Raw genomic sequence first — 18163 nt, 5'->3', positions numbered from 1 at the left:
AGAATAAAGCACAATTTTCTTTTCAGTACAAAAGACCATTGTAATGGAACTTTTTACACGAGCAATATTCTGCAATATTACCATGGCAATAAGTCTCTGTCTCAAGATTATTCCACCTATGAACCTCTAACAAACTCATTTTTATGACAATTCTGTTTATGCAACTATTGCGAACATTCTCAGTTTAAAAATGGTTAGTCTCCCTATGAAATAAATATATATCAACCTATTAAAGGACATCCTGCAAGCTAAAGTAGAAACAGTCTATATATCTTCATTTGAGTCAAATACATTTACAAAAGACTTAAAGGTTAACATGCCTATATTTACAGACAACGTGATTGGAAAATCCAAAGCAACTACAAATTGCTTTGTACTGAAAAACTGTTACTAGAACTAACGTGCAAGATTTAAGGCCTATATAGAAAAATCAATTTTATTTCTGTACACAGCCAGAAAATAACTGAGAAATGAAAATAATTGATTTATAATAGCATCAGAAAAAGAGGAAATTTTAAACAAAATACATATAAAATTCTACATTGAAAAATACAAAACATTGTTGGAGAAATTAAAACTAATTAAATGTAGGCGAAGTCTATGTTCACAAATTAGAAGAGTCCATATTGTTATGATGTAATTCACTAAAATACAAACTATGAATTCTCTGGATTTTATTCTAATCATAATTCCAACAGGCTTTTCAGCAGAAAGTAGGAAAAAAAGTAAGTTAACATACTTTTTACAGTGAATAGCAGGATGTTTTCTACTTGATTCTCCTATTAAGATCCAATATTCTACTTCCTGTGGTAAGAGTGGACCCCTGCTAGAATTAAAATACATTCACAGTAAACTTAATAAAGGTCATTTGCTCCCTTGAAAATAGTACTTCAATTATATATTAATAAAAGATATACTAAAGTTTATTCAAAGATGGTACTCATTAACACTACAATAGATGTTGGAATTTAGTCTTGAGCAAATGTCTAAATGCAATTAAAGAGAAAACAAATTTCAGTCTTGAGCCCCTATTACAAAATTTAGAGTTAAAAGGTTGACATATACTACCACTCAGCATCTAAGAGGAAAAAATAAAATCCTAGCATGCTACCAGAATTCTTCACCTACTCTTGTCCTTTTACTCTACATTCAGAAAGTTTCAAAAGACATACTAAAAATAAACCCTAAAGTAATGATTCACCTGTGAAACTTTTAAAACATACCAATGCTGTAATGCCACCATGGGGAATTCTAACTCAAATACATCAACAGTGGAGCACACACAAGGATTTTCAGTTTGAAAAGTATCTCAGGTGATTCTTAGGTACAGGCAGAGGTGACAAACTCCTCTAATGGGAACAAAGTAGAAGTACCTACTTTTCTATGTTTTACAAGTGATAGATATCTAGAGTAAGGTGACACTGAAGGATGAAACCACAGAAGAAACACAATATGAGTATATCTCGCATCCAGAGAGGTAAATAAAATATTTCAGGATTTGGAGACACCCAGTAGTTTTCCTTTTGCTCCACATTCACAAAAATACACAAGCATCCTGATTTTCCCAGTTTGTTCCTGCTTGTCTCAGGATCCCTGCCCCACAACCCTCCACCCCTGCCTAACACCCACCAAATGCCTTGAATGGGATACAAAGGTCCCATGGCCTCCAGGCTAAAAGAACCCATCCTATCCACCAGATGACCAAGCCATAATTCTCTCAGACTGACCTTTGGTCCTGCCTGAGAGAACAGTGCTACCTCTTCCTCCTCTTCAATTATCAATTCCACCAACCCAGGTGTGAATAAACCAGAACCTCAGCTGGCTGAGGATAACCATGCCTATCAATACTTTCACTCAAAGTATTCATAGCTTCTGTTTTCAGCATTCTCAGGACACTACTTCTTTGCTTTTAACTATCTTGGCATTAGCACCACCCAGCATGAAGAAAGCTTGCTAAGGAGGAAAAGAGTACTAAAATTCAGTCACCCTAATAAATCAATGTTTAAAATAAATAAATAATGTTTTAAATAAATAAAATTTAATCAAATACAATTATGCAAAATAATAAGCTCAGATGTTTAAAGAATAATCTTCATGTAAGGAAAGCAAATCACTAAGTCTTCCAATTTCTAAGCACTAAATTATTCTTAAATGCTTTCTGTTACACATTTTATGGTCAAGTATCCACACAACATACACAAATGCTTACCTGATTGCTTTATTAGCTTTAACAGGAGTTGCTTCAAAGCCAATTGGACAAAAGTAATGATTTTGGCAATGATAGATATAAGCCAGAGATTCATCTTTTAATCCATAAGTTAACTTTGACAAGGCTCCTGATGCTACAAAAAACAAAAACATTTTTTTTTGCACTATTTATGCTTCACACAAAGGACTAGTTAATGACTGACAGAAGAAACATTACTTGAACACACTGACATTACAAGGGAAAAATGAGAAGCTATTGATGATACAAAAAAATATTAATGTATTTTTCAACTTTACCCTTTAGACTAAAATTCAGATAAACAGAAAAGCAAACTAAAAAAACTGAAATATGTCCCCAATTACCTAAACCATCTAATATCACACATACATGCCTATGGAATTTAATTACCATGTGAAACCTAATACCTAGTACACATAGCAATGGTCTCAACTGTTCTGGTTGAGGACATCTGTGTCTAGAAATTTCTGAATAAACATGCCCATTACAAGAATTTTTATTTATAAACTATATGCATATACTACTGTACTATGTTTTTATAAAAGATATACAAAAAGTGTGAATTTTTAATTATATTATAGACATTCTAATACATTCTTCCCATACTACAGTAATCATTTTGCACAGCTCCTACAATGTGTACATCCCAATTTGAAGACCATTTAGATATGTGAAAATAAATTCCAGATGATAACCCCCACTAACATATAATTTAATCTTCAAAAGTTGCACAGACTAGAGGAACAGTTTTTACAAGATGAGATAAAGTACAGCATAGGGAACATAGTCAATAATATTGTAATAACTCTGTATGGTGCCAGGTGGATACTGGAAATATCGGGGGTGTACTTTGTAAAGTGTATGATTATGCTGTACACCTGAAACTAATACAAAATAATATTAAATGTAAACTGTAATTGAACATATTTTTAAAGAAATGACTGAATGAACTTGAAGGAAAGGGGGACATTTAGGGAAAAAAACCTCCTTCAAAGACTACCATTGTTTTACACACTTTAATATCATCCACACACACATTTAGATAACTGGCTGAAGAACTGAGGTTAACATAGTTCTTTTTACCTTACACTTTAAGAAAGAAGAGATAATGGGCTTTGCCCTGAAATTATTTTTTATTCCTTATATTTATAATGAAGAAGTCATGTTGATTTTTTTAAATCAACATATCTAGAGGCAGACAGATAATACCATGGCATTCTCTTACAATTACTCCTCATTGTATATTTCCCATGGCTACATTAGTTGTAAGCTAATTTCAAAAGTATTGCTGTAAGCAACAAGTTTTAACCAGCACTAATTACTGAAAGCCATTAACTGAAGTTTCAGTAATTTGCATCTCCTAGAAGAAACTAAATTATTCATTAACAAGTAGTCTATTAAAACTGGAAATTCTTAAAATAGATGAAAGCTTGCAAGTCATGGTTTTTCTGATTGACTTTCTAGCCACTGAAATAGCTGAAGAACACTAAGAACAGCAGATCAGTGGCTGTAGCAGAGCCAAGGAGGTGAACCCCATCCCCACCCTTTCAGACACACACATTTTGTGAGTTCCAGAGACCATAATATTTCTGTCTTAAACCCTTTCTCTAAGGTTCTATCTAGACCTTTCCCATAGATTTTTGCTTCATGGCCTACCATCAGAACATACATCAATGGCGAGGTGGTCTTTTCTGCTAAAATCTCTTTTATAAAGATAAAGAAAACTTCTGGTTGAGTTAGGTCCCTTGACAATTAAAAGTTGATACCCAAGAAAAGCTCTCAATGAGAAATTATAAGAATTAAAATTCAGAAGACACTCAATATTTCATTTACATAGTTGAACTTAATTGTACAATAGATAGATTCCAGGATACTAGCAAATGTAAATATATAGATTTAGACTCCTTATAAATTCAATAAGTACAAAATAGTTTATACATATAATTGGTTTAGAAAAAACTCCAGACATCTTTTAAAAGTTGTGAAAATTCCAAGTACAAAATTTTCCTAAATAATTAAAATGTTTAATGAAAGAACTTGGATTATAACTTTTTACTGGAAATCTGTAAATATTTCACACTTCTCTCCTTTCTTATATCAAATGTAATACAAAACAGCTGAATTATTTAGTGTGATTATGATTAGCAATTACTTTTTTTAACGCATATTAATTGAGTCCTCCCGTGTTTGAGGCAATGGTAAGACAGGAGGGAATAGGACAATCAGGCTGGGTTCCTGACTTCTTGGAGCTTACTGTCTAGTGGAGGAAACCAACAACAAGCAAATAAAATAATTATTGATGGTAATTTGTACTTGAAATGAATCAAAATAGGGTGCTGAGTTAAAAGAATGGCTCAGGCATCAGACTAATATTCAGTAAAGGCCTCTTGGAGGTGGTGGCATTTAAGCTGAAACATGAAAGATGAGAAAGATGTGGGGGAATTGAATTCTAAGGAACAGAACAATACAGGAGAATTAAACAGCAAGCATATCATATCTTTCATAGACATTGTCTCATTCTGGATGCCCTCAATAGTCTTGTGAAGTAAGCACTTGTAGTCGTCGTCGGCAGACGTCCGTCTCGAGAGACGATGGTGTAGCTTCTTAAGAGTCTATCTGCACTCTCCAGTGAAGTTGAAGCTACAGAGCCTCGATGAAGCTACAGAGCCTGGGCAGGGTGATATGGAGGGTCTGCTGTTGCCCATGCAGCAGACCCCCCCTCTCTTCGCAGCTGAAGGATCCAAGGGAAAGACGGAGTCAATACAGCTTGGCTTCAGGTGCGCCGCAGGAGCTGCCGGTGTTGACCACAACGTCAAACCGCCTTAGGGACTCCGGCTCCGGATTTTCTGTCGGGGTTTACTCCCTTAGCCTTTCCCCTGAAGAGGTATGCCGCAAGGCAGCGGAGGTTTTTTGGAATCAGAGTTTTCCTTCTCTGATGTGCCCTGACTGGAAGATCGAACCAGCGACACTTAGCTCGCAGGCCGACGCTCAATCCACTGAGCCAAACCAGCCAGGGTAAGCACTTGTAGTAGGCACTTGATTAGCAATTACTTTAATGTCCTGGAATTTATTCCAGGTTCCCATAATGGAAGACCAAGCTCTTGATAAAGAGGTTAGATAAAACCTCTTTAGAAAGACTATAGCAATAGCTCTCAAACTTGAGCATGCAAGGCTTGTTAAACAACAGATCACTGGTGTCTGACTTAGTAGGTCTGGGTGGGGAACAAGAATTTGCATGTCTGACAAGTTACGAGGTGATGCTGACATTGGTCTAAGGACCATATTTTGAGAGCCACTGGTCTAGAGTTAAAAGGAAATTTCATTTAACTCAATTCAGTTAGCAACTTATTAACTATGTCAGAAATTGCAGGAAACAACAACAAAAAAAGTATTATGTCAAGCTGTCCTGAAAGGGAAGATAAAACAGTAACTTTAACATCAGGTAGGATAAGACAGTGCCACAATAAAGGATTACTATTCAAAGAAAGAGCACATCAGGTCTAAGGAATCAAGAATCGGTAGTATCCAAGACAGAACTTATTGAAGTGAGAGAATTGCAGCAATCCAGACAGAGGAAAGAACATGAGGAGAAAACAAAATCACTGGAGGGGAGGGATATAACCAGAGAGCTAAGAACTAAAGTAGTCTAGTTTAGAATATAGGGTATGATTGTTAGTATAGAGAAGCACCCCCAAAATTTCAGGACAAGGTCATAAAAAGATCACCCTCTAAAATAAAAAAACAGTAAATACAGTATTTGATACATTAAAATAGTCACCCAAGAAAATAATTCCATTTAGCAGAAGACATATAAATATGTTACAGATGGAAACTAAATTCAGAATGATATTCACTCTAGACCAGCATATATCTAAGAAACCTAAAATTTAATCAACAAAGCAGCCACTACCAAATGCACAGCCCTAATCTATATGGTAAAAAGAAAGAAGAAAGAAACTAACAGGATTAGCTGGCATACTGTACTGTGAGGAGCAGTGTATGTCCTGAGCAGCCAAAGGGAGAATTCTGGAATCTCTGATATTGTATTTATCACTCTAAATTAATATATCAACATTCTGATACTCACAGTGTAGAATGAGTTTGTTCTGTAGAGTTTCATCATCTATAGAACTATAGAGAACTCAAGAACAATTTATTAGAAGGCATTTTTACAACTTCAACAAGAACCAAATTCTGTAATCCAGCAGCATAATATCCTGCAAAGCTTTCATTCCCTTGAAATATTTTAAACAGAACTGATACATGTAGGACAACAGTGGAAAGGCCAATCTATATTGGCTTTGAACGATGCTAAAGAATTTATGCCTTAAACAAGCACTAGAGAGCTCTTCAAAAAGAAAGAGATCTATTAGCATCGCACATTAAAAAGACTGATCTGGCCTTGTGTCTATTACGAATTGGAGAAAACCAGTGGATTAGGAAAATGAATTCTTAATGTACAATCTGCCTAAAACATGCTAATGCATGGCAGTAAGATTATAGCAATAGCCATGGTGAGGGTATATATGAGTTATGCTAGGATAGGACAGAAGTAGCTATTCCCTGTTAAGCAAAAATAATGTTACAATACCTACTGGAAGAATAAAAATTAAATACATGAACTTTAGTGTAATTTTCAAGCTATCTAATTTTTAAAAAATCTAGACTTCTCTGGCACAAATGTTGGTAGCTAAGTGACCCAACAGTTTGAAGTTACTTGAATATAATAGTAATAATAACAATGGTAAGTGAAACTAATGTTGACAACTTCCAGCACAAGCTTTTATCATGAATAGTTCCATCTCTGAAAAAGATAGGTCAATGCATATTAACAGTTAAATATGTTAATTTTGTCACAATCCCTGGATTTTGTTTTTATTACATGATTGAACTGAGGGGTCCAGTGGAAATGAGAATGTCAGCAAGAACAGGGAGTTATAAAATCAAAGAAGCATAGTCCCCAGGAAAGCTTAAAGCCTACTGTAGAAAACAGGCCTAATGGTCCTTAAAAAATAACCGAAACAAAAAGAGAAGATACATTTCAAAGTACTTTTTAAATGAACAGCAACATATCCCAGAGACAAATGAGAAAAGCCTATTTATGCAACACTTTCTTCCACAATGAGAGAGAACAGAAAAGACTTTTACCTGACACATGTACCACTCCTCCTCTGAATACAATTAGAAGTCTAGGGTAACAGTGTGAGGTCATTAGGGTATCATATTTGGAATCAAAGGGCTGCTATCTAGGAGCTGGACACATTGAAAAAATGCAGCACAATATAAGGCTGCATACGCCAAATATCACATGACAGACACAAATAATCATTACTATAGGAATTCAGAGGAATTGGCTTCTAAGGTGACAGGGAAAGCTTCAGAGATAAAGTAGGTGTTGCCTGAGCCAAATGATTATTGAAGAAAAAGACAAGAAAATTCCAAAGGGGTGGGTGGGAGGCAAATCATTCATCCTTCAGAAAATACACATAGAAAAAGAAACAGAGAAGAGTCAAATACTGTAATAGGAAAATGAAAACAGGAATAACACTGGGAAAATACAACATTAAAATGTAATGAAGAAATTGTAGCAACCGCTCCTCTCCCCTGCCAAAAGGGGAAGACAGGGAGTATAGGTAGTTTGTACAATTCCTCAAATGAGAAAGGCTTATATACATTGGAAAGCATATACTTTCTTAGTTTCAACTGCCTAATCAAGTTATTTTATTTTCGTGAATTTTATTGTATTTTTTCCATTACCATTTAGTCCCCTTATACCTTCCTCTCCCCAGCAATCACCACACTGTTGTCTATGTCCATGAGTGCTTTTCCCTTTTTGCTCAATCCCTCCAGCTCCTAACTTCCCACCCCCCACCCCCTGCTTAGCTGTCATCCTACTCTATCTGAGTCTGTCTCTATTTTCCTTGGTAGTTCAGTTTGTTCATTAGATTCCACATATGAGTGAAATTATATGGTATTTGTGTTTCTCTGACTGGCTTATTTTACTTAGCATAATGTTCTCCAGGTCCAACCATATTGTCACAAAGGGTAAAATTTTCTTCTTTTTTACAGCCAAGTAGCCTTCCATTGTGTGAATGTCCCCTGGTTGTTTTATCCTCTTATTTACTGATGGACAGACACTTGGGCTGCTTCCACATCTTGGCAATTGTAAATAATGCTGCAATGAACATAGGGATGCTTATGTTCTTTCAAATGAGTGTTTTGGGTTCCTTCAGATATATGAGGTCTGTCCAGAAGATATCCAGACATATAATATGAAAAATAAAGACATTTATTGAAAAATATACAAAATACAAGAAACATTGTACATAAGACAATGACACCTCAGTCCCCTTCAAAGGAGGCATCTTGGGACCTCACACAGTTCTCCCAATCACCATCAGTTCTGCCAGTCGCCATCAGCTGCCCCATCATATTTTCCTAAATCTCATTGATGGTCTGAAATCACTTCCCTTTCAAAGGTGATTTTAGTTCCAGGAAAAGCCAGAAGTTACAGGGCACCAAATCTGGGCTGTAGTCAGGCTGAGTCACCTGGGTGATTTGATGTTTCACCAAAAAAACTCTGCAATGAGACGTGATGCATGAGCAGGCACATTGTTGTGATGAAGCTGCCAATCACCAGTTTCCCATAGTTGTGGCCTTCTGAATTATCCGAATATTTTCTGCTGAGGAATGTTCAATGCATCAATACAAAGTTTGATGCAGATTTGTTGCTCTACTCACTCAGTCATTTTGAATGTGAAAGCCACACAGTATACATGCTCACTCAATGGTGTATACCGCCCCCACTAACTAGTACAGTGAAGTCATCATTGTTCACACATGCACACTCCAGTCTACTCTCCTTGGCATCCAGGTTACATCAATGTCATTCTTAGCATTCTGGTGCTGTTAACAATGGCTGGACTCTTTCCAGATAGACCTTATATTCCCAGAAGTGGGATCACTGGGTCAATTGCCTGATCAATTTATAAGAGAGGTGTGTTGACAGTCTCACTAGAAACAGAAAAAAAGTACTAAAACACCATTTAAAGCTGCCTTTTGCACTGGGACATGCCCCCTGCACAGAATCCTGTCAGTAAGGATAAAAGCTAACATTTATTGAGTCCTTAGTCTGTATCAAACAAGGAGCTAAACATACTACAAACATGTCTTCTTTATCTTCACAGTGACCCTTTGAGGAAGGTGTAAATATGGAAAGACAAAGGTCTACACTGGCCTCAGTAAGTACCTAACTTCCTTGTTCAAGATCATAAAACCAGCATGTGTAGAAACCAACATGTGAATTCCAGATTTACCTGACTCATAACCAACTTGATATACCTGATATAGGTCAACAGAAATATATCCTCCTCTATGTTCAATCCTTACCCTTGGTAAACCATATACCCTCTCTGTTGACAAAGACTCTCTCCTTGACTAAACATTAGTTAGGCTTTTCTGAGCCCTCTTCTCAACTAGGCCTCAATCTAGGACTTCTGTGTCCATCCTTGCTGAATCCAGTTTTAGCAAGAATCCTACTAAGTCAATTTAGATATTAGTCACCTCTGATATTTGATTAGATTCTTCATCCCTGACCCTTGAGGTCTAAGCCCTTAATGTGCCTATTGTAAGAATCCTGTTAGACCAATTTAGCAAGAATTCCACTACCCTTAGTGCTTTTGTTGCATTCAGGTTGAACCAACTCTCCCCCATCGCAATACCCCTATTACAATAGTCTTGAATAAAATTATCCTTATAATTTTAACATCAGAATAATTTTTCTTTAACACAGCATTACAATTTTCTGACTTGTAAAGTCAAAATATTATTGCCAAATTAAAAGGTGAAAATTGTCAAATAATGTAAATTATTTAAATCAGCACCTAACTGAAACAGTCCTTAAAATCAATTCCTTTACTCTCTGTTATAACCAAGACTACTCCACAATACAACTTTGTCACTTTCATAGTCCATGTTGTTATGTTATATGCAAGTCTAACATCAACTACTCTAAAATCCTTGCATTCCCTTTTAGGAAAAGGAATTGCAAATTCCATGCTGCTTTCTGAAAGAGTTTAACCAGCACACATGCATGCATGCACACCCACATACACACACACACTCACACACCCTATGGAGCCAAATAATACAGTAAAGTAGTATTTGTGATATGCCTTAAAAGCCTAAAAGCTCTACATGCAAAGATGAGAAGAACTAAAAATATTAAACTGTATATTGAAAAGTGCCCTACAGACTACTATTATGATTTTCACCTTGGATAAAGAGATATAAAAGTAACAGATTGTGTTTAGCATTTACATAATCAAAACAGCTAATGCATGAGATATTCTAGAGCATATATGTGCATGTACATGTATATAAATCTTTTTTTAACTTTTTAATTTTTTTCATTGCTATTTAGTCCTCTTATATCCCCTTCCCCTCAGCAATCACCACACTGTTGCACATGTCCATGAGTACTTTTACCTTTTTGCTTGATCCCTCTATCCCCTAAAATCCTCCCCCAGTAGTGCATATAAATCTTCTATAGGTTTACCTACCAGTTTCTCCAGCTGTTTTATTCTTCCCATGAGGTTTATATAGAACATACGAGCATCCTTTCACATGGAAGTGGTCATTAATTTGTCTAAACCATCTGAAAATAAAAACATTTGCTCATAGCAACAGTTCCATAACAAAGATGGCACTATTCCGATTTTAAAGAAATTCAAGCAGAGCCCAAATTTGGCATATCTACTACAGATTGGGGTCTGGCAGCTGGATACACAGCTTACTATCAACATATATCTACAGCATTATTATTTTGCAGAACTAGAAATAAGGTATTATTTCTATGTGAAGGCTTCATACCTCATAAGTGTTGTATTTCCAGTGAAAGGGCCAAACCTAATATCTTCAAATGGGGGTTGAAAGCCCAAAACATGTAATGCTTCTTCTTGGGTAATAGGTGGAAGACTACAAAAAGAAACATTGCCTTTCATTTTACAATTCTAACCATATGCAAATATAACCTGTTTCAATGTTAATATGTCTGTGTGGTTGGAAATAATTTTAGTAATATTTTTTATTTTTATTTTATCAAAAATAATGCATGCATATATTTGTAGCTAATAGGCTTAAAATAAAATTCAGCAGTTTTTCCTCAATTTACAAAAAATCCTTAAAAACCTTCCATTATGGAATGAGCAACACTGAATAAGTGGGAGTCCAGAAATACCAATAAATTAACATATCTGCCCTGGTTGGGTAGCTGACTTGGTTAGAGCATTGTCCCCACATCCCAAAGTTGTGGGTTCTATACCCAGTCAAGCCACATACAAGAATAAACCAATGAATGCATAAACAGTGGGGAAAAAAATCCATGTCTCTGTCTCTCTCTCTCTGTCTCTCTTTCTCTCCTTGCCTTTCTCTCTAAAATTAACTTTTAAAAATTAACATACTTACTTTCCAGCTCCCATTGTGCTATATAAGAAATTCCAACAAGAAATTAATGAGGTGATACCACAAGAAGTCTTATATTGTGGTCGGCTTATGCAGTACCTGGGAAAACAAGACTTTTCTTCACTTGAATGAATACAAAATAGGCATATAAAAATATAACACTCATGGTAACTAAAAGTGTTAAAATAATGAAAATTTTGATCATTTGAGCCAATATAAAATTTTTTATTCACTTAAATATTTTTATATTTATTAAATCCATCATAAATGCATAACAACAATAAATCATTCATCTTAATAAAGATGGCTGAGTATGACTACTAGTTAGTGGATATTACCCAAACCAATGAAAAAAATAATGGTATATAAATTTAGACACCAACTACTAAAATTCCAGTGCAAATTCCTAGTTGAGCTGCATATATGATTATTTACAACTTCAATTCTAATAGTTCTTTATATATTCTAGATATTAAAGCCCTATCAGATATATAATCTACAAATATCTTTTCAAATTCTGTATGTTGCCTTTTCACTTTGTTAACTATTTCCTTTGGTGCACAGAGTTTTTTAAGTTTGATATAGTCCCTTTTGTCTATTTTTGCTTTTGTTACATGTGATTTTGATATCATATCCCAGAAATCACTGACAAATGAAAAGTCATAAAGCTTTTTCCCTATGTTTTCTTCTAAGAGTTTTATAGTTTTAGGTCTTATATTTATGTCTTTACTCCCATTTTGGGTTAATTTTTGTGTATAATGTGAAGTAATGGTCCAACTTCATTCTTTTGCATGTGGGTATCTACTTTTCCCAGCACCATTTTCTAAAGAGACTGCCTTCTCTCTATTCTGTGGTCCTGGCACCCTTGCCCAAGATTTTTTTTTCTCATTTAACTGAGGGTTTATTTCTGGACTTTCCGTTCTACTGCACTGTTCTATATGTCTATCTTTACTCCAGTTATCACACTGTTTTAATTATTATATCTCTGTAATACATTTTGAAATCAGGAAGTGTGTGGCCTGTGTACAACTCTTGCAATCACCACCTCCCCAGCAATTCTCTAGAGGCAGTGTCTTCAGCTGGGAGTTAGGGAGTAAGATAATCAAGTGGCCATCAGTACACTGTTTCCTCTGCAACCCTCCCTGCACTTCTGTAGCACTGACCTTGATTTCCATGAAGAATTCCAAAGCTTCAGCACAGATGTGACTTCTCATACCCCTAGATCTAACCAAAGGGTTACTAGATGGTTTCAGGACCATCACATGAACTTGAGGGAAACCTGCATTGTTTAAGGCTATCAGTTTATGCACAGAATTTGATAAGTATGGTTTAAACCTATGGTTTGGGGACTTTGCTATTTCTTTGTTTCAACAAAGACAGAGTTTTCTTTGTTTTTCATCTTGTTGTTATTGATTTTATGGGTGTCAGGGAAGGAATAAAATAAAAAGACCTCATTCTACCATATTTAAATCTCCCCTTTTATTTTAGACAATTCTTCACAAAACGTTGGGCTCAACCTTAGACATCCTTAAGATTTTTTATACTTCTTCATCAATCCAAACTTGTGTACTGGTCTTTTTCATGGCCAGCTTAAAACTTTTACTGACGCCCTTCTACTTTCTGAGGGTCTTTCCATTCCAACCCTATCCCATATAATGTTCTTAGTGGGAAATAAGGTTATCATCCTGGTAATTTTTCCCCTCAGGTTATTTCTCCCATCTTTCCTTTCTCATCCAAGCCTTTATGGCCTCACATGTTATACTATTAAAATATAATTATTCATATTTGTTGCTAAAACAAATATTAAGTCTAGGGGATTAGAAACAAAAATGGGCAAAACTTTGCTCCAAAGAAAGCAACATTGATGTTTTTGATTCTAGTGTTTCTTCTCTAGTACACTTTTCATACTACTTCCAATTTATCTTTATAAATATCCTTTTGTTAAGAAATCACCAATGGCTTATCTTTGCACACCCAAAATTTAAATCTTTAGCCTAATATCAAAGAAATAGATCACAAAAGATGTTATAAAGAACATGAACTTTGGCCCTGGCCAGTGTGGCTTGGTTGGAGCATTGTCCCATAGCCGAAAGGTTGACGTTCAATCCCAGTCTGGGCGCCTACCATCCCTGGTCTGGGTGCGAAGAGGAGGCAATTGATGCTTTTCTCTCACATAGATGTTTCTCTCTTTCCATGCCTCTTTCCCTTCCTCTTTCCCTTTCTGTCTTTCTAAAAAACAATAAAAATGTCCTCAGGTGAGGATACAAAAAAAAAGAAAGAACATGGTCTTTGGAGTATGGCTCTCTTTGGTTTCAATAAATGATCTACTTACTTGCCATGTGATGATGAGCAATTTTCTCAGCTTCTCTGATCCTCACTCTAGACAAGCTAGTTTACCCTTCATTACCAATATGCCAGACACTTTCTTACCATCCATTCAACGACCTCTATCTCCTCAGATTTCCTCTCCTTAGACCCAGCTTTTCAGTGAAACTTTCTGATGTTCATTACTTCCTCTCATGTTGTTTCTTTTTTTTTAATGTATTTTATTGATTATATTGTTACAACAGTTCCAATTTTCTTCCCTTTACTCCCCTCCACACAGCATCTCCCTCCCCCAGCAATCCCCCCCCCAAGTCCATACCCCTGGTTTGTAAAAAATAACTATCCCCCCCTCTCAGATATTAAGACCCTTTGTAATCTTGTAAAGGACAATGGGCGAAGGTCTCAACTAATATTTGACAAAGGGGGAAAGAACATCAAATGGAGTGAAAAGAGCCTCTTCAACAAATGGTGTTGGGAGAACTGGACAGGGACATGCAAAAAAATGAAACTAGACCACCAACTTACACCATACAGCAGAATAAACTCAAAATGGATCAAAGACCTAAATGTAAGCCGTGACACCACAAAAGTCCTAGAGGAAAAAGTAGGCAGGAAAATTTCAGATATCCCACGTAGCAACATTTTCACTGATATATCTCCTAGAAGGGACCTTAAGGCACAATGAAAAACCAGAAAGACTTGGAAAGGACAGGTGTGTACAGGCAAGGATGAATGCCAGGTATGTGGCCCAGCTTCTGTGCCCTGAAGAACAGACTGAGGGTCACCCCAAATATTCCTTGGGTAAGTTCCAGCAAAGCAGAACTAAAGATCATAAGTGATCATTTGCTGCTCTTGTTATGTTTATGCAAATGAACAGGATAAATTAAAAATGGACTTAATGTAGTCCCTTTAAAGGCAAGGAGGGTAACCTTACCACAATGAGATACCACCTCACACCAGTCAGAATGGCCATCATCATGTTGTTTCTTTATTCATACCCATCATCTGAAAAATTGCCTCCTGAAATATTTTACATTTTCTGCTTAGCCCCCTCTTCTCAACTAAATTTTAAATCTTAAGAGAACAAAGACCATGTTTTATGTATCTCTGTATTCTCAGCCCATAGTTAAGGGCCCAATACTTATTAAATAAGTGAAAAAGATCTAGCATCTCTAAAACCTCACACAAATAATTTTTGAAAACCTCAAATCAGAGATTAGCAACTTTATAGCTATCATGAATTAAACATTTTTTTGGAACAGGAACTGTATTTTAAAGTAACCAAATAGACTTAGTTGATAAAGAAAAGCTCTTCTTGTTAGAAGAATGCCAGCAAATAAAGGCAGAAAAAATAATAGAACTTTGAGATATCACCATTTCACAATACGGAATCAGGCAAGGATCAGCAATGGATTTGGCTCAAACCACTAGGTGAAAAGTTGATGGGAACAGGATATTAGCCTAATGCCACTGTCACCCCACTGATTACTTGATGGTTGTAGAGGGAAAAAAATAACTTGCCAATGTGGGCTACGGCTGTCACCTTCTAAATCCAGTAATCCCTCTTAGTATATCTAATACTGAATGACCAAATACTGTGTGCCTCCTAATGTGATATAACATGAAGCACACAGGATCACTTAGGCAGTAGTCTTGCCTAAAACGTTCAACCAGAACCTAATCACGTCTTTATATCTAACTTCCAGTTTTCAGGAAATACCGAGATCATATAAATGAATTATACAACTAATAGGAAAATATCAGACAAATTTGGAAGATACGACATTCTACAAGATATCTGGCCAAATGCTGACCAGTGTGGCTCAGTTGGTTGGGTGTCCTCCAGTTGGATTCCCAGTCAGCACACATGCCTGGGCTGCAAGTTCGGTTCCATGTTGGGGCGCAGAGGAGAGGCAACTAACTGATCGATGTTTCTCTCTTACATCGATGCTTATCTCCCTCTTTTTCCCTCCCATCCCTTCTCTCTAAAAATAAATAAACAAATTTTTTTACAAAAAGAAATCTGGCCAAGTCTCTTCAATAAGTCAATTTCCTAGAATTAAAATTTGAGGGAGTGAGGTGGTGACTATTCTAGATTAAGAGAGACATATGGGCTACAACAAGCAAACACAAAGTATGGTTCATAGTTGGGTCCCACTTTGAACAACCTGGCATGAAGACATTTTCAGAACAATCTGGGAAATCTAAATTTAACCCAGGAATTAAGTATAGCAATGCTATTGTGGTTAAGGGAGAAAAAATTCAACTTTTAGAGATTACCATCGTCTGAGGTCTAATACTTTCCGCTGCTTAATATCCTCAAGAGGAGAATACTGAGGCCACTCCCTTTGATGTCTTCCTTTTTTATCTGAAGTTTTTTTCTTGGAAATTTGTTTCTTTACATTGCCTAGAATATAAGAGTATAAAATAAGCAAAATGCTTAAGATGAAGTGAATTGACAAGGCAAAGAAATTAATTATGGAACAAAATTAAAAAGTAACTGCCACTAGTTCTAAAAATGATATTTGCAAACATATTGAAGAAATTTATGTATCTTCAAACATACTGTTCCACTGCCCTGGCCTGTATGGCTCAGTTGGCTGAAGCATCATCCTGTAGACTGAAAAGCTGCAGGTTTGATTCCTGGTGAGGGCACATACCCAGGTTGTGGGTTCCATCCCTAGAAGGGGCACATCCAAAAAGGCAACCAATTGATGCTTCTCTCTCTCTCTCACTCCCTTCCTCTCTCTCTAAAAGCAATTTTTTAAATGTCCTCAGGTGAGGATAAAAAAAAAAAAAAAAACCTCCTACCTTAAAGAGAGAAAATAAGAACAAATTTAAACAACCATGAATATTATTTTCTATCAGGTTTTTTCCTAAGCAGGTCACTTAGCTAATAAAAGAATCAATCACAAAATCTTTAATTTAGAAAATAAAATTACCAACAGTACAATATTTAATTAACCATTTTCCAGAAAATGTATCCTTTCTGTAAAACAATGAAACCACATTAATATAACTGTTAAAAAGTAAAAACAATAGATCCACTAATGCAATAACGTTTAAAAATATCTCCAGGCCTACAGAGATCACAAATGATAAACGTATGTGCATTATTAAAACGAGACTTTAGCACCAGGAACTAGAATGGCAAAAGGTCTCTTTTTACTGTGCCGTGTATGTCCTCTCTCTCTCTTCCTCTCTCTCTCTCTGCCTCCTTCTCTCTCTCTCTCTCCCCGCCCTCCCTCCCTCTTTCCCCTCGCTCTCTACCTCACTCTCTGTTTCTCTCTTTCTCTCTCCAAAAGACACATAGTGGTTACCTATTTGGGGAGGGGAATTGGGAGCTAGACAGAAGGAAGACAAAAATGAGTTAGACTTTATAGTGTTTAATTTTTATGCTTTTTATTTCTGAGCCAAGCTAATGGATTACTCAGTCAAAAGATTACATAAATTAAAATATGAATAATATTCAATTCTCATTTCACTAAAATACAATTAACACTTCAGGCAGCTATGCTCAAATACTTCAGTAATGTACACATATTTAAAAATAATCAAATCTGTTATAAAATTACATAAAAGCTAATATTTTATTTTTATGAGTTATTCATTAATCATGAAACATAAATTATATAGATACGTGCCAAAAAACAAATCTGGAAAAGAACCCATTTTATCACTTAAGTAGCTGTACAATGAAATCATTTGGCACCCAAAACCAGCTGGAACTCAGAAATTATTGTTACACAGGATATTTCTCTAATTTTTCTTAAATGTCATAATAACAAACACCATAATATCCAGAAACAAATTATCCCCCCTTGCCTCTAATTATTCTTTCTAACTTTCAGAGAACATAAAATTTCTCACAGAGCTAAACAACCACTGGCAAACATGAGCTTGAAAAAAATGAGAAAAAATCTCATTATGACAAATTTCCTTTAATAATAAATACATTTTACAGCTCCAAGTAAAGGAAAACCTACTTTCCACCATTTCTTGAGATGTATTCACTACCCAATAATGTCTTAATTCTCTAAACAGTTTTCCCAGCCACTCTGAATTTTAGAAGCTAATGAAGCATGATAATCCTGACCTCAGCAACCCAGAGTGGTCTGTACCCACACACTTTCCTCTGTGCCTACCTAA

The 18163-nt window shown here is 35.8% G+C and overlaps 1 protein-coding gene across 4 annotated transcripts in view; it reads right to left on the bottom strand.

Annotated features, from left to right (window-relative positions):
* The window catches only part of BIVM (basic, immunoglobulin-like variable motif containing), a 41217-nt gene that overhangs the window by 3679 nt on the left and 19375 nt on the right, over positions 1 to 18163 (bottom strand). For 2 of the 4 annotated variants that reach the window (XM_090258690.1, XM_090258691.1), the window contains exons 3-8: positions 16295 to 16421; positions 11693 to 11788; positions 11099 to 11203; positions 10789 to 10883; positions 2210 to 2342; positions 740 to 826 (exon numbers count right to left, since the gene is read on the bottom strand). In XM_090258690.1, coding sequence (XP_090114816.1) covers positions 740 to 826; positions 2210 to 2342; positions 10789 to 10883; positions 11099 to 11203; positions 11693 to 11788; positions 16295 to 16421 — 643 coding nt within the window. The remainder of the gene's footprint in view (positions 1 to 739; positions 827 to 2209; positions 2343 to 10788; positions 10884 to 11098; positions 11204 to 11692; positions 11789 to 16294; positions 16422 to 18163) is intronic. The other 2 variants (XM_090258692.1, XM_090258693.1) reach the window with 2 other exon arrangements.

The sequence above is a fragment of the Furipterus horrens genome, unplaced genomic scaffold (genome assembly GCF_987537825.1).
Source record: "Furipterus horrens unplaced genomic scaffold, mFurHor1.1.pri manual_scaffold_12, whole genome shotgun sequence".
NCBI classification, from domain to species: Eukaryota; Metazoa; Chordata; class Mammalia; order Chiroptera; family Furipteridae; genus Furipterus; species Furipterus horrens.
This window is presented reverse-complemented; position numbering and strand designations above follow the sequence as displayed.